Raw genomic sequence first — 23,263 nt, 5'->3', positions numbered from 1 at the left:
CCCCCTGATGTTCCAGGACATCACCGTTAGAGTTGTCATGGCGCTGTCAATGTCTTTTGCGGCATAGCAGATAATCCACTCCACCCATCCCTCACCTCGAACCATCCATCAGAGAAACTATAAAAGAGAGACTTGTAAAAACAGATATAACAAAGTAGTCGGCAAGAATATAGGGCAACGGCGCCCTCTAGTAGCAGGAAACTACAGCAGCCAACCGGGCTGCAACTAGTGTATAGTGCTAAAAATGGTAAGGCAAAAGAACTGCACCACAGGGTCTATGCCTTTGCGCCACTTGGTGTAGTCATAGGTGGCATCATGGTTACGGGGGAAGACCCCGGCACACACACATATAAGAACATTTCAACCATGCGATAAGGATGAACCTCAAGCAATATACAGGCAACAGCGCCCCTAGTGTCTACACATGTATAAATCCCGGACAACACTCACAAGGATATAGAAGCAACCGAACATTACTTCCACACCAAGAAAACATGGGGGCCCCTCAAAGCAGCTAGGTACAGGAGATCTAAAGAACATCAAGGTAACTGTGACTCAGTCATACCAGGATAATGCAGACATCCTCTCACCATAGCGGCGACTTGCAGTCACTCAGCATTTAAAAAAAAAAAAAAAAAAAAGGGGAATATAAGGTAACACTCATTTATCACTAACTGCCCCCTAATACTAGCATATAGGGCCGGAGGGAAACATAATCCTCAGTCTCTGCCTCTGCGGGCCGCATTCCCATGCCATGAGGCACACTCCTCAGCCTCTTGTGGCGTATTGAAGAACACTGAGCGATCGCCGCCCACAACCTTCAGACGCGCCGGATAAACCATGGAGTAAGGGATTTCCATCTCGCGTAGGCACCTCTTCACTGCAGTAAAGGTGGCCCTCTTCTGCAGTTCTGCCGAGAAATCCGGAAAAATGGATACTGCGGCACCGTTAAACAGGATTTCCCTCTTCTGCCGCGCCATACGAAGTACCACATCTCTGTCCGTGCTGTTCAATAAACGAGCCAGGAAGGGTCTTGGGGCAGCCCCTGGGGGCAATGGACGTGCCGGTACCCTGTGCGCGCGCTCGACTGCGAACGCTGCAGAGAAATGGGCCTCAGGGAAAAGTTCATGGAGCCACTGTTCAGTGAATGAAACTGGGTCAGGGCCTTCCGCCTTTTCAGGTAAGCCCAATATTCTCAGGTTATTTCGTCGCAGTCTATTCTCTAAATCATCGGATTTCTGTCTCCAAAGCTCGGCTGCCCTCTCCAATGATGCAATAGACTGAGGCACAGGGTCAAATCTATCCTCTATATCTGAGATTCGATCCTCTGCCCTTTTCACTTTCTCTCTCAAGTTCTGCATATCCTGTCTTATGAGGCTGACATCGATTTTAACCTCATCCAGTTTAGCAGTCAGTGTGGCTTTGCAAGAGGAGATTGCGTTCATCAAATCTTTCAGAGTCAGCTCTGGGGCGTCCTCATCCTCCTGTTCCCCTATGTCTGACCTGCAAGTCGCCACGGCAGCCCTGGTGAGCTGTGTCGCAGGCGCGCTGGCGCCATCTTGGAAGTCTGGCTTGCCACAATCTTGCAGCTTCTCTGTAGCTGTCCGGGTCCGTTTACTTGTCATCTTGAGCAGGGACACTCAGAAAAACTCCGCCCGTCGGGTGAGTAGAAATTATCGTTCAGGATATCTGCAGGATGTATGTATGTGCCGCGTCTTGCCGGAGCTCCGCTTACATGCGTCCGCTCCCGCTCGTCTCTCGGCCACGCCCCCCACAACATCTCTTTTTAAATAATGATTAATTCAAAAGATACTTTGCATTGAAAATGAATAGAATCCCGTCTGGAGTGTATATACATAGTATCATGTCAGTTTTATCATGTCATGTCACTTTCCATTGTGTGCTATGGTGAATTGGGATCCCGCATCCCAATTCCACATAAATGAAGATCATCCAGCTGGTACTGCAGTACCAGACCAGGTTGATCTTCAGTAACACGGCCATTCAGAGTCATAGAACGGCCGGTGTTATATGTAGTGTGAACCCGGCCTAAGGGTGGGTTCACAAGTTCAGGATCCGCAGCAGATTTGATACTGTGTTCAGTTATTTAGTCAAATCTGCTGCGGATCCTGTACATGTAAAGCTACCCTAATATATTAAATACAGTGACAATACATAATAAATGTCAGAAACTATAGCGCTGCAAAAGTGACAGGTAAGTCACAAGTACGTAGGTAGAGGTTATACTCAAGATTATGTGGCTATCGGCACGAACGAACCTTGTTCTGACTATCAATATCTCTGTAAAAGGATAAATAAATACTGTGACCAATCCTTCAAGGTACTTTACCAAATGGATATATTGTTTTATTAATAAAAATAATAGTGGTAATCAGATAATAAACATAATAAACCACAATTACCACTATTATTTTTATTAATAAAACAATCTATCCATTTGGTAAAGTACCTTGGAGGATTGGTCACAGTATTTATTTATCTTTTTGCCATTTTCTACCCTTGGTACAGGGTTGACCATTGACCTCAGGTACAATACGGTATAGTGAGCTCCATCACCCCCTAGTATTTAGATCTGTATAATGATAAGTCAAAGAATCACAATAACAGAAAGGCACTTGATTTTAGGTAAAAATAGGCCAAATGGACTCTATCACAGTTCCTGCCTGTTCAAACTATCCATATCAATGCCTATCCTGACCCTTACAAATAACACAAGGCATAAAAATAGCAGATAGTGTGTAGTGTGCTTTTTTGTGCTTCTTTGCTTTACCATTATTTAGAGATATCGGTCATCAGAGAACGAGGTTCGTTTGTACCATTATCCACATAATCTTGAGTATCTAATAAGGTTTATAAGTTTTAACCAGTCTGTTTGAAAATGCAGTGCTAATATGAATTGGACTTGGCAGATATCTGATTTTGCAGTAATATTACATGTATAGTGAGAATTGTTCCTCGTACAGTGCTATTATTTATTACATAGTTACATAGTTAATATGGTTGAAAAAAGACACATGTCCATCAAGTTCAACCAAGGAGGGGATGGATACAGGGAAGGGGGAGGGGTGATAGGTTCTATACATATGCATTTATATTTTTTTGCTCTAACTTGTCTAGGCCGGTTTTGAAGCCCTCTACTGTTTTTGCTGTGACCAGATCCTGTGGTAGACTGTTCCACAGATTCACGGTTCTCATTGTAAAGAAGGCTTGTCGCCTCCGGAGATTGAACCTTTTTTTCTCCAGGCGGAGGCAGTGCCCCCTTGTCCTTTGAGGGGGTTTTACCTGGAACATCTTTTCCCCATATTTCTTGTAGGGGCCATTTATATATTTAAATAAGTTAATCATATCTCCCCTTAAACGTCTCTTCTCCAGACTAAACAAATGTAATTCTTTTAATCTCTCCGGATAACTAAGATGCTCCATTCCCCTTATTAGTTTAGTTGCCCGTCTTTGTACCCTCTCCAGCTCTAGAACATCCTTTTTATGAATCAGGTTCCAAAACTGGACAGCATACTCCAGATGAGACCGCACCAAAGCTTTATAGAGCGGTAATATTATATCCCTGTCACGTGAGTCCATGCCTGTTTTAATGCATGACAATATCCTGCTGGCCTTAGAAGCCACTGACTGACATTGTGTGCTGTTCTGTAGTCTATTATCTACAAGTACACCCAGATCCTTCTCCATCAGCGACTCTCCCAGAGTAACTCCCCCCAGGACATATGATGCATGCGGGTTATTAGTACCCAGGTGCATAACTTTACATTTATCCACATTGAACCTCATTTGCCAAGTGGACGCCCAAACACTCAGTGTGTCTAAGTCATCCTGTAACATCTGCACATCCTCCATAGACTGTACTGTACTACAAAGCTTGGTGTCATCTGCAAAGATAGAAACATTGCTGTTAATTCTATTCTCAATATCATTAATAAACAAGTTAAACAGAAGAGGGCCCAGTACTGACCCTTGGGGTACACCACTTATTACCAGGGACCATTCGGAGTAGGAATCATTGACCACCACTCTCTGGGTACGATTATTAAGCCAGTTTTCAATCCAGTTACACATTAAATTTTCCAAACCGATAGACTTTAACTTACCCATCAGACGTCCATGAGGAACTGTGTCAAACGCTTTTGCAAAATCCAGGTACACGATATCCACAGCCGCGCCGCCATCCAGGCTGCTACTTACCTCTTCATAGAAACATATTAGGTTGGTTTGACAGCTTCTGTCCTTAGTAAAACCATGCTGGTTATCACTTATAATACTATTTGCCACTACATATTCCTGGATGTAGTCCCTTATAAGCCCCTCAAATAGTTTCCCCACAATGGAAGTTAAGCTTACAGGTCTATAGTTACCTGGGGAAGTTCGAGAGCCCTTTTTGAAGATCGGCACCACATTTGCCTTACGCCAGTCCCTCGGCACAATACCAGTAAACTGTATCAACTGTATCACTATAATTTAGAGGTGAATGGGGTAATTTATTAATGCTTTTACTCGATAACTAGTGTTAAAATGTCACAATTTTTGCTCAGAATACAGAAAAAGTGGAAATTTTGAACAACTAAGCAATTGCACAACAATCTGCAACAATTTTACACCAAAACTTACAATAAAACCATTGATATGTCCTCCCCCCATAGACTCTACTTTGCTGGTACTGTTATGTACTGAATATTTTATGCATGCAAACCTTTTTACTTTTTTTTCATTGTGGGGGGAGGCACCATTTTATTTTTTTGTCTCAGGTAGCAGAAAAGCTAGAATCAGCCCTGCTTATATGTGTTCCCTGTACAGCCAGGAAAATCTTTCCAGTGTGTACCTTGTTGCTGTCTTGTCTAGACCTATAGCAGTACAACAGAGCTGCCAAAAAATACCCTCTTTCCTCTAATAATGCAACAATTCTGCTTGGATTGATTGGATGGATTCTGTCTACTTGGTGGACATAGCTGACAATTGAATATCATTCTATTTGGTGTTTAATACATAGAAACATAGGAAATGGATGGCAAAAAAAGACTCCATGACCCATTTAATCTGTACATATATAATTTCCTTTTTACTCTATTCAGCATGGATTTTTGGTCCCTGTACTCAAAATTGCATCCCCAGTGGTCAGACCCCCTACAATTTCTTAGTTTTTGCCTATCCTGTGGATACTGTTGATATGGAGGCTAAAATGACACACTTAACTATTGGCTAAAATAATATGTTGATTCTCAAGCTGGTTTCATAAACACTTACATTGAATTCAGTGTCCTCCAGTGACCTACATGGTTTCCAGTTTGCAATCCAATACAGCACCTTTGGGCTTTATGAGTATAGATGATTAACAGCCTGAGTAAGCAGTTGAGAAGTCTGCTCCTTTTGCACAGAACCACATCAATTATTTATAACATTCATGAGGTTTCACAGAGCTTTATGTACAGTGTACTGGGGGAAGGGTAGAGGAAGTGATATGCATATTTTTATGTCAAAATTTTTAATGGTCAGGGGCTCACTGCTGAGATCCCTCACCGATTAGGAGAACAAATCAGAAGAAGTGCATAGGGCATTTTATTTATTAGTCTGTGGGACTGCCTGGGTGGTGATGATTATTAGCAATAAAATACAGCTCTCTGCTACCTGCTTATTGTTGTGATCGGTGGGAAATGTCCTTGTGATGTGTCCTTGTGAAGTTTTTTTTTTTCATTATTATGACAGGCACACTTTAAATCACTGTTGCAAAACTACAATGCCCATCATGCCTTGACAGCCAAAGCTTTAGCTGTCCAGGCATCATGAGAATTGTAGTTTTGAAACAGCTGGAGGGCCCCGAGTGTGACTCCAGTGCCTTACATACAAAAAACGTCAATTTCTAGGAAAAAAAAATCTTGTACTAGACGATTGTGGTGGTGGTGTTGTTTTATTTTGTAAGAGAGTACATACATCTGACTTAATGTTTGACCTAATTTTTGTGTTTAAATGTGTTTAAATTTTGTATTTAATGGTGCGTTCACACGTACAGGATCAGCAGCAGATTTGATGGCACAGATATGTAATTAAATAACTGAACACAGCATCAAATCTGCGCCATCAAATCTGCTGCAGATCCTGTATGTGTGTTCTCACCCCGTGGCTGTTTTGTGACACGGCCGTGTGACAGAACGGCTGCTGTCTGTGAAGTTCATCCCAGCCAGTACTGCAGGCCTGGGCACATTTGGGTGTGCCCAGATTCGTATTACCAGCCGGAGCCGCATTTTACATTGTCTGCACTGTCAGTTTTGTGTGGCCGCTATTCAGTAAATAGCAGCCGCCCAAAACTTGTCAATTAGCAATTAAAGCGATTGGCCCAGGCCCAGACATTGCTTTGGTCTGTTGGGTGAGGTTCCAGTAGAAAAAGTTTGAGATGCACTGCTGTAGATTATTAAAGTGTCACTGTTGTTTTAAATGTAAATCAACAGTAGATGTGATAAAAAAGCAAGTTTGCAATTTACATTCATTATTATTTTTTGATATCATGCTGTGAAACAAAGCTATACTTACCATAAATCCAGATCCTGTCTCCTAAAGGCAGATTTTCAGTCAGTCAGAATGGGTCCAAAGACGGGCTACAAAAATGGTGTAGGGTTTCAGGCATTAAACATATCAGGAAAGACTTAAAGTGACACTGTCACCCCCTATTTGCATTTTGACTGCTCTCCACAGGTGTAAAGGGTAAATGTTACAGCTTTCGTTACTTATTTTATATCACACCTCATGGGGCTTGTTCTGGTAAAAAGTCATTTTTATCACCTGTGGATTGGTATATGTGGGCGGGTCCTCGTGGCCTTTGTGCCACATTGCTCCATCCCTAGCACCACTTAGCCCCGCCCCATCTGTGACTTCATCACCACATAGACCCGCCCCCTCAGCGGTCATTGGTGTGGGACAATCTAGGTGGGTGGAGCCTAGAGCTTTAGGCTGGCCCTTCCAATGGCCCTACCAATCCACAGGTGATAAAAACAACTTTTTACCAGAACAAGCACCATGAGGTGTGATATAAAATAAGTAATGAAAGCTGTAACATTTACCCTTTACACCTGTGGAGAGCAGTCAAAATGCAAATAGAGGGTGACTGTATCGTCTGGAGGAAAGAAGTGAAAGGGGGAACATGATTGAAACCTTTAAGTATGTTAAAGGTTTAAAGTGTCACTGTCGTTTAAATTTTTTTTGCAAAAATCAATAGTACAGGCAATTTTACAAAAGTTGGGTTTATTAGGCAAAAAATGCATTTTTATCATGAAAAAGCAGTTTGAAGCTCTCCCCCCTGTCTTCATGGTTATCTATAGAGAGCTGAGATGAGGCACCAAAATAGGAAAACAAAGAGTTAATTTACAGCTACATCAGCGGCTATCTCCTCTGAAGTCAGCACTGACCTCCCTGACCTCTGAATTTCGGCTTTCACACAGCTCCCACTGTATAATCCTTTGTTCTCTGCTCTCTTCTGGCGACTTATCTCCCTCCTCCCCCCTCCCCTCTCCCCTCTCCATAGATTAGAAAGGGCACGTCTGATGTAAACAAAAGGATTTCCTGATATTGATCAGTGAATGAGAGAGAGGAGGGAGGGGGGGACCTGGGGAAAGTCTTTTTGAATGCAGATAATGACATATTCGCCTAATAAACCCAATTACAAATTTTTTTAAAATCACCTATACTATTGATTTCTGCAAAAAAAAAACAACGACACTTTAAATAAGCTTAAGGAGGGAATTGTTTTTAGTTAAAAAAAACTGAACTCAAGAACAAGAGGACACAGTGAGAGGTTAGTTGGGGGAAAGATCAGAAGCAATGTGAGAAAATATTACTTTACTAAAAGAGTAGCTTGAAACAAACTCCCAGCAGATGTGGTTGGTTAATCTACAATAACAGAATTTAAACATGGCTGGGATAAACATATATCTATTCTAAAATAATAGGAAGGGAAATACTAAAAGGGCAGACTAGTGGTGTTTTTCTGCCAACAATCTTCTATGTTTCAATGTGGTGGTTGAAAAAAAGAGACTAAACACATGAAGTCTAGCCAGTACAGTGTGTCACAGATCGTTGTGTCAATCACATAACTGCCTTCTCTGTGAGGGAAAAAAACAGTGCAGTGTTTCCATGATAACAAAAAAAATGTAAATTGCAAATATGCTTTATTTACTGTTGGTATAGGTTTTAAAAGTCATAACAACAGTGACACTTTAAGGACTGAGAAATGGCTTATTGTCAGTCAGGATGTTCATGCTGGAACTCTGTTTTTGTTGGCTCTGTTTACTGTTGTGTAGAAAAGAATGCTTTTTCTCAGGTTAACAAAATTAGACTAATTTGCATGTATATTATATTTTACTACGTTTACTTTTTTTTTGCCATTGCAAGATTTAAAAGCAGCAGGAGGAAGCAGGAAAAAAATTTCCCTTCTTCCCCCTTTTCTCCTCTTATTGTCAAAAATCGTGAAAGGTAACATGGGACTGAAAAACACAATTTTTTTTGTAATTCACGTTCCAACCTGCTGACTGTCAGACAGCTATTAGGTCAAGGAGGTACGTTTTATATATCCAGCTGTGTTCCAGAACGTAGAAAAATGCTTTTATTCTCTAGTACAAAGAGTCAAAGAGGCGTTCCCAAGCTCCTGATCTGCTGCAGGCTGTAATGCACCCCCACCCTGATTGATTGACACCTGGAAGCTGAGTCCCAAGTAGGTTACTTTATGAGAAGAAGGAGCAAGGACGTGTTACAGCCTTCTTTACTTCATGAGCTTGGGAACTCTTCTTTGACTTTTTCTACTAGGGTGCGTTCACACATACAGGATCTGCAGCAGATCCGCAGCAGATTTGATGGCCCAGAATTGACTTGCTTTGAATCGGCAGCTTTGAATCTGCGCCATCAAATCTGCTCTAGATCTGCTGCAGATCCTGTACGTGTGAGCGCACCCTTACAAAATAAAAGCATTTTTCTATGTTCAGGAAGCACAGCTGGATATATGAAAGGATCCATGTGTCTCCTTGTCCTAACAGCTATCTAATAGTGCCAGCAGTTTGGAATGTGAATTGCAGCTGACAGATTCCCTTTTAACAAATTAATAAATATCTTATGTGACTCACTAACAGAGAGAGGGTACATTCACACATACAGGGGCACATTTACCATCTGAGCAGTTTTTGTTGTTGCACTTGCTCATTTTTTCTTTGTTGTGCAAAAACTTAAGGACCTTGCTCGAAATGTATTAATCGGGACAAGGCCTTGATTAATCTTACACATTTTTTTCATGCTTGCGCAATTTTTTTGCTAACAAAACTTGCCCAAAATCTGTGCCAGGGTAGAGTGGAGTACTGCTCCGTAATTTTTTTGCGCAAAAACTAAAAAAGCATGAATGATAAATTTAGTTTAAAAAGTAGCTAACAAGAAACCACGTCTCCTCGTGCAAAACCACGCCTCCTCATCCCTTGTGCAAAAATACCAAATTAGGCAAAATGATTGCATGATGCCATGGCGGGAATAATAAATGTGCCCCCACGGTGTTGATAGCATGTTTTCAACTATGTGTTTTTGGCTTCACTACTGTTTGTCTTCAGACTTGTAATAAAAGACAAAACATGCATTTTTTATATAGTTAGATAAAAATTTATTATTTTATTTACATTAAGTAGCCAGAGTAAAGGACGGCACAGTCCCTCTGCTGCCAGTGATAGCTGTATCTGGAACAGCAGGGCTTCTTAAGCCCTGGTTCAGGCACAGTTAAGTGTCACTGCGGCTGCTGCATTCAGCATTAGTGGATGTCAATTATGCAGCTGGAGGCTGATAGAGGTGAGCACAGCAGCATTGCAGGTAAGATTTAAATAGCTAGACTTTTGAGTTCAGGGGGAACCATGAATGTCACTTGCAGATCAGTTGTTAACAAAAGTTTTAGTTTATGATTGAATTTCAGTTTTTAAATTATAAAGCATACAGCATGTTTAATGCATTATGTCACAATGCAATGGCAGATCTGGAAGTATGTTTTTCTTCCAGCTTTCATGTTATAGTGTCAAAGGCCATTTACTTCTTGTGATGAATGCTTCTTCTCCCTAGGTGCTATGATGTAAGATATCTTCTTTAATACTGGCAACCAAAATCTCCTTTCTAAAGTGCTTTATCCAGCAAAGTTCTTTGCCTCCCTAAACAACACTTGCACTCCCCATGATTCCTACCGAAGCTGGATGATCTGCAAACAAATGAGTATTAGTCAGTTGAGGTAAGGTTTGCTAGAAGTTACAAAAATCAGGTTTATCTTTTCATTATAACTAGCTGGAAATGAGGATCATTTGTGTTAGGAACATTTAGTTGTGATAAGCTACGTGTTGCCTTTTTGCTTTTTTTTTATTTGCAATAGGTTCACATTCAAAGACTTTATCCTGTATTGTTTAAAATAAAATATAAAAAAATAAAATCCCCTGCTAGTTTCTCCCATTTGCTAATTTTTGGCTTCTTCATTGTTTGTACACATCAGGGGAGAGGTGGCCACACTTGCGTATGATCTTCTGCATTAAAGTCTATAGGAGTCACAGAAAGACTTTCATATAGACTTTAATGGAGAGGGTCATGCACAAGCAAGGCAGTAAATGCCTAAGATGGGAATACTTTTTATTTTATATAACAGCAAGAACAGTTATATAATACAGAAAATGTAATTCTAGAAGTGTGGTCATTGTTCTAAAGATGGTACTGTAGCTTTAAGGGAAACAGCTGTGACCCTTAATTTTAAAATATGACAATTTCATTTTGAATTTTGTCAGTGAGTGTAGTTAATAGTTTTACCTAGTTAAGTTTTAGAGCTCTGTCAGATTAGATGGGGACAGTCAGCAGATGGACATTTCCAGATCTCTCCAGAGACATTTGATTAGGTTCAAGTCATGTCTCTAGCTGGACCATCCAAGGACATTCACAGAATTGCTCCTAAGTCAGTCCTGTGTTGTCTTGGCTGTGTACTTAGGCTCATTGTCTTGTTGGAAGGTGACAGCGCTGGTTTGCTCCTCTCACTCGCCCCGTGTAATAGGGGCTTTAGTCTAAAGTGGACAACCTCTTTAATAACCTTTCTTGGTACTGTAACCCACCCATTCCCTTAATGACCTTTGTTGCCCTCCTCTGCACCCGCTCCAGTTCAGCCATGTCCTTCTGATGTACCGGTGCCCAAAACTGTACACAGTATTCCATTTGTGGTCTGACCAGTGATTTGTACTCACTTTGCTCTTATCTTTAGTATCTATGTTATCCCATTATTTTATTAGCCTTTGCAGCTAGTTGAGTTTACTGTACTGACCACCAATTACCGCAGGTCAATTTCAGAAGCAGTTTTACCCAGTGTTTTATTACTAAGCACATAACTGTACTTATTATTTCTATGGCTCAAGTGCATAATCCTACATTTATCCACAATAAACATAATGTGCCATTTCTCTGCCCAAGCCTCCAGTTTCCCCTTATCCCTCTGTAACATTATATTATCCTTCTCTGTAGTTATTACTTTACCCAGTCTATTGTCATCTGCAAATATTGAAATTGCACGCTGTAATTCCTCAACTAGGACCTTATACTAACCCCTGCAGTACCCCAATTTTCACTGCGACCCAATCAGGGTGTGTTTTGTTATTAACCACCCTCTATTTCCTATCACTCAGCCAGTTACTTACTCATTTACATATTTATATATATTTTTCCCTGTTCCCAGCATCTTCATTTTATAGACCAACCTTTCATACAGCACATTTTTTTATGCCTTTGAAAAGTCCAAATACCTTACATCTATAGGCTCCTTGAGGTCCAATATATAACTGGCCTCCTCATAGAAGCTGATCAGATTAGTCTGATAAGATTATGTTTATTATTATACTTCGGTATAGAATCTCTAGAAGAGGTGTTGAGGTGTCATTGCTGCTAGTAGAATCCCTCAGGGGGTCATTGCTGCTATGATACCATTGGTAGAGGTGCTGAAGGGGTCAGTGCTGCTACTAGTGGGGGAGGCATAGGAGGAAGGTGAAAGCTGCCAGCTAGATTGAGGGGTGAATGGAGACAAGACTGTTGCACTTCAGTTTTTGTCCCTGGTGTTTATTGATGCACTGTGGTGTTTGTTAGATACTGATTATGTGCAATGTGTTTTGGCATTTGTTGAGTCTGTGTGTAGTAAAATGGGTATGTATGGGTATGACTGTATGTGAAACAGCTAGGTTGTCTGCGTTTGTCAGTAAGGCCCCAGCAGCAACTTGGATTAAGTAGCATTTGTTTTTTCTTAATTTCATTTGGTGCCTTTTTCCAGCTTCTGAGAAATTACTTTAAGGCTATGTTTCCACTCTGTAAAAATGATGGCCATCTTTAGCGCAAAAGATGGCTACCTGGTGGTTATGACGGCTACAAATAATGACTTGGCAATAAAATGATGGCCATCATATTTACAGTGGGGACATAGTCTAATACAGATACACAGATGAATACCATTTGTAGAGGACACTGTAGTGGATTGTACTGTGTGCACAAGATACTAAGAAAAATGTATGCAGGTAATACAAGGGGAGAGAGGTGAAGTTGTTAAACATGCAGATTCTGCAAGGTTATGGGTCTACAGAGGTTATAGTTGTGACATATTCAGTGTAACTTTATTTTTTTTTCTTGTGTACACATTAATTTGTACAAATTTACAGTGTTACAAATTATTAAGCAAATAGTGTTTAATAGTGATAAGGTAAGAATTTTTTTTGTTTGTCAAACTCATTGATGGTGATATGTGTCATGGTGCGTTTACACGTAACGATTATCGTGCGAATTTGCGCGATAACAATCAAATTCGAACGATAATCGTACGTGTAAACGCAACGAACGATCAAACGACGATTGAGAAATCGTTCATTTTGATCTTACAACATGTTCTCAAATCGTCGTTCGCTAAAAATTTGCAGATCGTTCCGTCTAAACAGTCGTTCGACGATTTAACCAATGTGTGAGATAGGCTTAAGCCATCACCAAACGATCGCAAAACGATTTTCCGTACGATATAATGTACCGTCTAAACGCTGATCGTTATGAAAAAAAAATTATCGTTTCATGTAAACGCAGCATAAGGGCTCTTTATATCACTGAAAGCAATTGCAGACACCTGTGCTTATTAGTTTGGCAGGTGTGTCCAATTAAAGGCAAAACTACTTAAAAAGTCCCACATTATTAGGCAGCCTACATATTTATCCAAAATGGGAAAGAAAAAGGATCTTTTGGCTGTGCAGAAGCAATAAATTGTGGAGTGTTTAGGTCAAGGCATGACTACAATCAACATTGCCAAGACACTTCATTGTGATCATTGCATAATCAAGAAGTATGTAGCTGATCCCCAGCACACACGTGTGTGTGCTGATAAGGGAAAATGACGGACTCTTTCAAACAGGCAATTACGTCAGGGTAAAAGAGCAGCTGAAAAAATGCCTTGTCATAGCAGCAGACAAGTTTTTGAAGCTGCTGGTGCCTCCAACGTCCCCCGAACAACAAGATGCAGGTTGCTTCAGAGGTTTGCAGCTAAGTATAAGCCATCCTGTCGACCCACCCTATCCACTGCACAAGCAGAAATGGCTCCAGTGGGCCAAACAATGTTCACCAATGAGTGCAGTGCAACGCTCGATGGTCCAGATGGATGGAGTGGAGGATGGCTGGTTGATGGGCACCCCATGCAAACATGCCTACGGCGCCAACAAGGAGGAGGTGGAGTAATGTTTTGGGCTGGAATCATGGGGAGAAAGATTGTCGGCCCCTTTAGGATCCCTGAAGGGGTAAAGTTGATCTCCATAATGTATGTGGAGTTTCTCACACAGCACTTCCTGCCATGGTTCAAGAAGAAGAACCGTGCATTACGCAGCAAGATAATTTTCCTGCATGATAATGCACCGTCTCATGCTGCAAATAACACATCTGCATCTCTAGCTGCTATGGGCATAAAAGGGGACAAACTTATGGTGTGGCCCCCATGCTCTCCTGACCTGAACCCCATTGAGAACCTTTGGAGCATCATCAAAAGAAGTGTCTATGATGGAGGGAGGCAGTTCACATCTAAGCAACAGCTCTGGGAGGGTATTCTGTCCTCATGCAAAACAATTGAAGAAGAAACCATCCAAAAACTGACAAATTTATTGGACAAGAGAGTTCAGAAGCTCCTTTTGAACAAGGGATCGTAATTTTTTTTTTTTAAATATACTGTTATCATAGGCAGTTTGTTCAAAAACTATTTCAATTATACTTGAATAGTTGATGATTAGAAAATGACAATGACTGCAATTCATATAGGTAAGTTTGGAAAATGTGTGAAAATATTATTTGCATAATAATTTGGAACAGAGTATGTATGTGCACTGAAAAACGCACTAGTGCACTATGTGTCAAAATTTCTACATGCTACTGCATGATACTGAGTCATAACAGAACCTGGGAATTTTATTTTCTTTTGTTTTTTACTTTTTTTTTTTTTTTTACTTTATAGAAACTATTGCAATGCAGCATTATATAATGCATTTTTTCAATTGCAAATCAATATTGGTAAAAATATTCAGGACATACCTGAATATTAGGCTTGGTAATTCTGTGTTCCTTTGCAACAAAGGCATTTCTATATGAAGGTTTTATATTAACCCCTTCATGATCGAGGTCATTGGTGTAATGTTCCTTCCCACCTTCTAAGAGCCATAGCGCTTTTATTTTTCCACCTACAGGGCTTTTTTCTGCGCCATGATTTCCTGATATATAACAGCAATCCTGTTTTTTTTCCCCCGTTTACGCCGTTCACCATGCGGGAATCAAATTGTTATGTTTTAATTTATATAATGAGGTTTATAAGGGTTTTTTAAACACTTTTAAAAACCTTTTTTTTTTTTTTTTTTGCTTACCTTCGCTGCATAGGTGGGCGGGTGATTTGGGGTTGGTTAGGGGAGTAAGGGAGTAAACATTATTGTTATGTATCCCTACTGAAGTATAACTTAACTCGAAATAAGCGGACGTTTTGTGCTTAACTAACTGTTTTTGATCAAGTTAATGCTATAATTTACTCAATAGGGATACAAAATATTTGTTTGTATTTATCTATGTACTATATTTTCATTATATGTTATATTATATGTGGAGGGGGAAAAATTTTCTAATAAATTTTCACTTTTATTTCACTGTAAAAGATGCAATCATTAGATTACATATACTGTTCGAAGGCTATGCCACAGTATAGATCAATGTTATTGGCGATCTGTGCATAGGTGCTTAACCTGTCACTGACTTCCTTAAACACTGTGATCGTTATAGATTGCGGTGTTTAAGGGGTTAATGACAGGCAGCTGCGGATTCGCAGCTTCCTGTTATGACCTCTGGCCCCAGACACACTGATGTGTGCGGGATCACTCACACATCACCTGCACACATCAAAAGCCTCTGAAGTCAGGAACGTTTATATGCGATCCTTTATGTACGCTCCTGCTGCATGGGGCATCTGCAGCAGGAATGTATATAAATGTATTGTAAATGCGAAAAGGTTAAACTGATTTTTTAAGAATTTTCTTTTTTTTTCTTTTCTTCTAATTTTCCATTTTACTATTTTTTAAAATACTCTTGAAATCTTGTAGTGTCCATTCTGGCCACTAGGCTTAAAACTATGCTGAGACTTCCTGTTCTGTACAAATAATTTCCCAGCAGTAGATGTACAGAGGTACACGGAATAGCTGTTGCCCACAACTCCGGGTCCTCCTTCCTGTAGAATGACCTCTAGAAAGGTTACTAAGCTCACCCAGAACAGGTCCTGTCTATGTCCTATGGTCCATGGGGCTTTCTGTAAAGTACCGTATTTTTCGCTTTATAAGACGCACTTTTTAGCAAGAAAATATCTTGCTAAAAAAGTGCCTGCGTCTTATATACAGGAGACAGGGTAGCCCGACACAGTCAGACCACCCTGACACCTTCCCTGATGGGCCGGAAGGCTGCATCAGCTGTGCAGTCCTCTCCCTTCTCCTGTCGGTACTGATCAGTGAGCTCTGTGCCCGGCCAGAGAGAAATCGGGAGGGGATATACACGGCAACCTGCTGAAGGACCTTCGGAGATGTGAAGGACCACAGTCATGTGATTAGTCACGACTGTGACATCAGCAAAGGTCTGAGCACAGTTATGACGCGGCGGAGGGAGGACGGCGGCAGCCATTCGGCCGGCCGACCGAAGATGACGTTTGGCACAAGTAGGAGGACATGTGCGACACGGATCAGGTAATGTATAATGCACCAACACTTCCGGGTACACGGGCGGGGGTGGTGGGACACGGGAAGGGGGCGATTCACAGACATAACATACATTACAAAGTTGTATAACTTTGTAATGTGTGTTATTCTGTGAATAATTTTTTACCGCCGCACTACCCCTTTAATTAGCATAAAATATTTTTTTTCCTGTTTTCAGTGGTCCAAATCATGTATCTTTTAAATTACTTTGAATACTGCATTTTTTAACACTATTTATGACAGCCAGGCACATGTGTACAGCCAGGCCCGTATCTGCCATGAGGCGAGGTGAAGTGTTTGCCTCAGGCGGCAGATAACACAGACCTTGAGGGGGGCGGCATCAGCGTCCTGTGTCCTTATCATTACAACTAGTTACGGCTCAGTGCCCAGCCGTGTTTCCTGTCAGTTGCCTCATGAGAAGCGCTGAGGAGGCACTGGAAGCCTCGTATTCACAGGTATTCACATCACATTAGACATAGATATAGTGCCTCCTGTTAACCCTTTCAATAATGCAGAGTTATTATACTCTGCATCACTTACACACTGTAGAAAAGAAAAAGTTACCAGCAGCGGGGACGCTATATTATGTCTTCTCTGCACTGCCGAACTCCCAGCTGACCTCAGCATAGTGCAAGAGCAGAAGAGGCATAAAAGTAATGTTCTGCTCTGCTGTTATCTCTTTCTGTATAGCAGAATGTAAGTGATGCACAGTAATACTCTACATTCTGCAGTACTGAAAGAGTTAACAGAGCAGCCCGTTTTATGGCTCTTCTCTGGCTCCTGAGGTCAGAGGTCAGCAGTTGTAGATTGTAGTTTGTTTTGAAGCTCCCAGGGGGCCCATAGTGGCTCAAACAGTTAAAAAATCTGGTCACCGCACAGAGCACACTGTTATCTATAGTGGTGTCCCATACACACTGCGATGCTGCACTGTGCCTGTCCTGGATCTTCTCTCCCTGACTATTGCTCTGAGGGGGGGGGGGGGCGCTTTGTCAGTTTTCGCCTCAGGCGGCAAAAAAGCTAGAATCGGCCCTGTGTACAGCACACAACAATACACACACCAGGGGCGGATTAACTTTACCATAGGCCCCGGGCTGTTCACCAAGCCTGGGCCCCCCCACCCCACTGTAACTATGGAAGCACTAGCCTGGCGTTCATAGTACAGGATAGATAATGTCATGATGTCCTGATTTGTGCAAAAATTGCCATAAAAAAACAGTGATTTTTTGCAAATCATGGCAGAAGTGTAGCCAGGAGACAGTACACCATTGAAAGTATAAGTCTTTTTGGATGGTCATGGGCCCCCCAGGAGCTCAGGGCCCCGGGCTGCCGCCCAAAACGCACCTATTATATTCCACTACTGACACACACACACACACACATCTGCTACACATAGATATAAAGCTCTGCTTCACCACATACACAGCTTAACTATGTGTGCACAAATATATATGCCCACACACACCTAGGAACGCTCAACATACACACCTCTGCTACACAGACACACAGATCTGCAAAAAACATACACCGAGCTTTGCTATACCAATTCACTTAAACCTTCTGTATGGGTATTTTTCTTGGGGGACCTTCTGGAAGCTGAATGTGATGTGCCCATTGCAGCCAGCTTCTTCTCCTGCCGTGCACTGATCTCACGGGTCAGTTCTCAGCAGGAGAAGGAAAAGAATTGCGCAGCAGTAAAGTGCTGCACAGTTCTCTGCAGTTTTCAGGCTGAATTAATGTATCCTGATCACTAGAGAAGCATTAAGGGGTGCACTGACTGTGGACATTAAGACAGAAGCAGTTGTTAGTGATGTTTTCTAGCTAAAAAATGCATCTTGTAGTCCATAAAATATTGCATTTGCTGTTAATAATGGGCATTTCAATGTTATTGCAATGCTTCCCCCCACTTGCCCTAGAACAGACAAGAACACTTTTAACCCTTAGAGGACCGGGCCAATTTAAATTTTTGCGTTTTCCTTTTTCCCTCTTTGTGCTTAAAAGGCCATAGCACTTGCATTTTTTCACCTAGAAACCCACATGAGCCCTTATTTTTTGCGCCACTAATTGTACTTTGCAAAGACAGGCTGAATTTTTTCATAAAGTACGCTGCAATACCAGAAAAAAATTCTATGTGTGGTGAAACTGAAAAAAACGCATTTCTTTTATTTGGGGGTTTTTCTTTTTTACGCCGTTCGCCCTGGGGTAAAACTGACTTGTTATACAACGATATGTAACATGTATAACTTTTATTGTATCTGATGGCCTGTAAAAAATTCAAGCCATTGTTAACAAATATATGTTCCTTAAAACGATTCCGTTCCCAAGCTTATAGCACTTTTATCCTTTCGTCTATGGGGCTGTGTGAGGTGTCATTTTTTGCGCCATGATGTCTTCTTTATATCGGTACCTTGATTGCGCAGATGCGACTTTCTGATCGCTTTTTTATTACAATTCTTCTGGATCTGATGTGACCAAAAATGCGCAATTTTGCATTTTGGGATTTTTTTGCGCTTACACCATTTATCGTGCGAGATAAGGAATGTGGAGAGAGTGGATAAAGCGGGAGGACCACCTGGAAAACTGGGATACAGCCTATGGCTGTGGCTGTATCCCAGTTTTCCAGGCGGTCCTCCCGCTGTATCCACCCTCTCCACGGAGGTTTAAGACAGTGGGAATCATTGCCGAGAGTCCGGGTTCGTACGATCCCGAACCTCGGCAGGTTCGGACTATCCCTAATTTCTATTTCTATTTATAGCATAGGATAAGGGGGTGATTCTGATTTTTATTAGGGAAGGGGGCTTTTTATTGATAACACTTTTTTTTTTTTTTTTTTTACACTTATACTAGAAGCCCCCCTGGGGGACTTGTAGTATAAGTGCACTGATAGCAACCGGAAGCAATCGAGTGCGGAGCCGGAATCATCGGCACTGACCCTGGAAGGGGTAAGATGTGTGGATCTCTCCTCCGGGACAACAGGGAATGGCTGCATCAAGTAATCGGATGCAGCTGTCAGCTATTACTTTATTAGCGCAACTGGACCGTGCCCCCTAATAGCCGCGTTCCCGGGCTACGAGCGGCACCCGGGACTGCGGCGGTCCAGAGCGCGGCCCCACTTTGAACACATGGAGGCGGCCCTGGACGTACGGGTACGTCCAGGGTCGCCTAAGGGTTAATTAACATTAAGGGGCCTATTTATCATTTGTGCTATAATGTTTCTGCTAGCGCGGGGGGGGGGGGGGGGGGGCTGCCCGGGTGATCACTGATCATCCGGGCAGCCCATAGAGGATAGTGGCGGTCTGCTACCGCAGCTCCTATTCCACGGAGCGACGGCAGCAGATCGCTGCTAACATAGACTAACAACTGTAAAACTTTTTTATTTTGGAGCATGTATTGGTAAACATAGTTTTGTTTAAGAAATGTGTTGTATATTCAATTATGTTTTGTTTTTTTTCTCTTATAGTTTCTGGAAAGATAGTACTTTCTATCAATCAAATATCGGAGAGCACCCTGCTAATACAGTGGGAACCACAAAGTGAGTCAGTTGGACAGATCCTAGGTTACCGTCTACAATTTGGGCGTTTTGATACGAAAGTTCTTTCAGTGCTAGAGTTTGGTGCTCAAGAAAAGAAATATACAGCCAACAATATCCATAAAGGGGCAAAATACATCTTTAGAATGGCGGTCAAAAGCCGGGCGGGCTTTCGCGAGGAAGTGGTACAAGAGTACATAATACCAGAGGAAGCGCCTAAAGGTTACCCTCAATTAACTGATCCTAGCAATGTCACTTCTGTGTCAATCCAGCTAAACTGGCTGCCTCCTGTTCTTGCTGAACAGAATGGCGTTATCACCAAGTATACGTTATCCTATTGGGTAGCCGACTCTCCAGACAAAATGCTGGAAATGGACCTACAATCGTCTGAAAGTTCTTGCTTGCTGAGCAACCTGAAGCCTAACACTGTTTATGAAGTCAAAATACGTGCACATACCAGTAAAGGTCCTGGGCCTTACAGTCCAAGTGTCCAGTACCGCACTTTTCTTCTAAATCAAGGTAGGCCTTATCAGTCTTAATTCCTTGGCTTTAATTTTGGTTCTTGAAAGCAAGCAGGTAAACTACAACATCCTTCAGAACAAGTGCAGTCATGATAAATGGGATGGTTCTCTTTCTGCCTTATATTTTTTGTATAAATGAGTGATTCTGAAGGTATTTTCAGGTAAGTGTTTCCCCTTATTCAAGTTTAGTTAAGACACTTCTCATGAGTTTCTGGGTTCACCAATGACATTACAGGTGGGAAACTCCTCTGCATCCTCTTCCTTTCAGTGTGTGCATTGTAATATACTTGTTGCCATCTCATGTTTGAATATTCAGTCCTACCCTTTTTGTGGTGTAATGCTTATAATCGTCCTTTATTGCCATTTCTGGTTTTGGAGTCATGAAGCAAAGTGTGGGCTCTTTAAATTTCAATATTTAATTATTGTGGTATTTCAAATCCACAAGCTTATTCCCTTTATAGTGTTACAAAAAGTCCTCTGTCCTCTTGAAAGTGGTTCCTAAAGAGCATGTTCTGCTTGAGTAACTTAAAGTCCCGGCCCTCTCCTTTCTTCTTTTTACTGTTTTTCAGTATTACCCAAAAATTTTAAGGTCAAAATGGTCACGAAGACTTCAGTTCTCTTGAGCTGGGAATTTCCTGAAAATTACAACTCAGTTATGCCTTACAAGGTAAGAGTTAAAATACTATCCGATATAGATGATACAAATGTGGGCAATAGTGGCCAGATCTTTTCATACTTTTCATACCATTTTTCACTTTATCCTAAGATACAATATAACATGCAGACAGTGGATGTTGATGGACGAACAACAAAGAAATTAATCACCAACCTCAAACCAAAGACCTATTACAATTTTATTCTTACTAGTCGCGGAAATACTATGAGTGGGCTTCAGCAAAATGTTGCCGTTCGCACTGCACCTAACATGTTGGGCATGAAACCTTTGATAAGTTGGAAAACAGATTCAGATGGTCGCATAACAATTAATCTGCCTAATGTGGGGACTACAGAGTCAGTCAGGTAAACATTTTGATGAGTTTTTTTTTTTTTTGACAGAACTTAAATCTTCTTAATAATTTAATTGGTTGTAACTGATATAGGGGTGATCTTGCACGCAATGTAATGCCACATTCTCACATCCCCATGCATTCATGGTAGCTATTGCAATTAGCTCTTATTTCCACTCTGCATCAGGACATACAACATTACTGTCTGGCCTCACAAATACTACTGTGGTCATAAGGCACAAATTCCCACAGATACGCTTAAGAATATTGTGCGATAAGTTTCCAAAAAAGTGGAGGCTGCTATCGCTGAAAAATGGGACTACTATGTTTAAAGGCCCATGATTTTAGAATAGGTATTAACAAGCCTAAGTAACATATTCTGCAGTGCTAGTTTATCATTATTAAAATGTAGAGCTAATAGAAATAAGGGCATATCTACAGACCCATGGGCTCCCTCTCCTCCTGAAAGCTTCTCTTTATTTTAGGCAAAAGGTTAGTTCTGCATACCTGATGTCCAGTGGTTACTCTTTTGTCCAAGCTTTGTTCTCTCTGTGAACCAATCATAGTGATATGAGGAGGGCAAGCTGCATCCTTAATGGATGTCCCCTCCAAAACACCAGCTAAACTTAAGCTTTTACTAGATAATAGAATCATAGAGTATACAACGCTGATTCTATATCTGCAATTTTGTTCTTTCTTCTTTCTTGCATTTCTTTGCTACAAGCCATGAATGAAGGAGTGTAAGTAGTCCTCTCCAATATATTCTTCAGCCAAGTAGTCCTTTCTTTGCGTTAACATGCCCAGTTTGTAGGCTTACAGTGGTGAAATACAAAGGAGAAGAAAGTTACAAATTACAGATTTGGAATCAGCATCCTTTATCCTTCTTAAAAATGACTTTAGGTTTTTGAGGAGGGTGGGTTGGAGGTGATAGTGTCCCTTTTAAATATAATGTTTACACACATTTTGCCCCTAAATATAATACTTAAGCTGTGACCAGAATATCCCCAAACACTCAGTCTTGAATATACTACTACCACACATAATGCCCCCTGAACATTTACTACACTCTGCCCCCAACTCATTAGCTAAACTGTGCCCCATGGTCAGCGTCTGCTCTGTACAGAGAAGACTTATAGAGTGCAGGAGGTGCATGTGTTCCCTCTACCTATAGTTTTCGTGGGCCCTGCTTCTCTCCATCTACATCTATGGAGACTGCAGTCAAAGGAGACAATACCAGTGGGTTGACGGCCAGACCATGTGAGGGACTTATGGCATGCTGTCTGCAGGAATCCCCAGGTTAGTGTAGACTCTCCTGCAACTCCTCTTTCCACAGCTGGGTAGATGTGTTAAGAAGCAAGCACATTTCAGTATTTCTGATGTTGTAAAAGCATCTTTACCCATACATCATAGCTTCTAAAATGCATTGTTATAGGTGCAGAATTAAAGACTTTTTTTTGCCCAATGACAGGGTTGTGCACAGAAGTGGGTTTTTTTTTTATGCCAGAAGACTCACATACACATTTAATAAGTTTGCCCAATAATTTGTGATTCTGTGTATCAAACATTTGCACCACTTGCTAGTTATTGTCATCAACATAACACCTGCTAATAACAGATGGCTGACAGGTGGCATGTGCTGATTTCTGGAGAGATTTTTGGGGCTTAAGGCCCTATGACACATTATCGGCTGTATTTGGCCGCTTATCACCCAATACAGCTGATAATCGCTTTGTGTAATAAAAGGCATTGTCTTTCGTTGGCCTTTAACATGTTGGATGACAAATGACTTGGATAGCAATGATCTGCTGCCGTTGCTGCCCGGACAATCTAAAGACCAACCTGACGGGCTGTCTCTCGCTTGCTCCCGGTGATTGCCCGTGTAATAGGGGCTTTAGAGTCGATTAAAACATGCCAGGGGTA

At 41.4% G+C, this 23,263-nt stretch overlaps 1 protein-coding gene across 1 annotated transcript in view; it reads left to right on the top strand.

Moving 5' to 3' along the window:
- LOC138786539 (receptor-type tyrosine-protein phosphatase S-like) overlaps positions 1 to 23,263 on the top strand; it is a 338,771-nt gene that overhangs the window by 224,579 nt on the left and 90,929 nt on the right. Inside the window, exons 15-17 of the mRNA XM_069963521.1 lie at positions 19,747 to 20,334; positions 20,906 to 21,003; positions 21,103 to 21,356. Coding sequence (XP_069819622.1) covers positions 19,747 to 20,334; positions 20,906 to 21,003; positions 21,103 to 21,356 — 940 coding nt within the window. The remainder of the gene's footprint in view (positions 1 to 19,746; positions 20,335 to 20,905; positions 21,004 to 21,102; positions 21,357 to 23,263) is intronic.

Source organism: Dendropsophus ebraccatus, chromosome 3 (genome assembly GCF_027789765.1).
Source record: "Dendropsophus ebraccatus isolate aDenEbr1 chromosome 3, aDenEbr1.pat, whole genome shotgun sequence".
Classification (NCBI taxonomy): Eukaryota; Metazoa; Chordata; class Amphibia; order Anura; family Hylidae; genus Dendropsophus; species Dendropsophus ebraccatus.
This window is presented reverse-complemented; position numbering and strand designations above follow the sequence as displayed.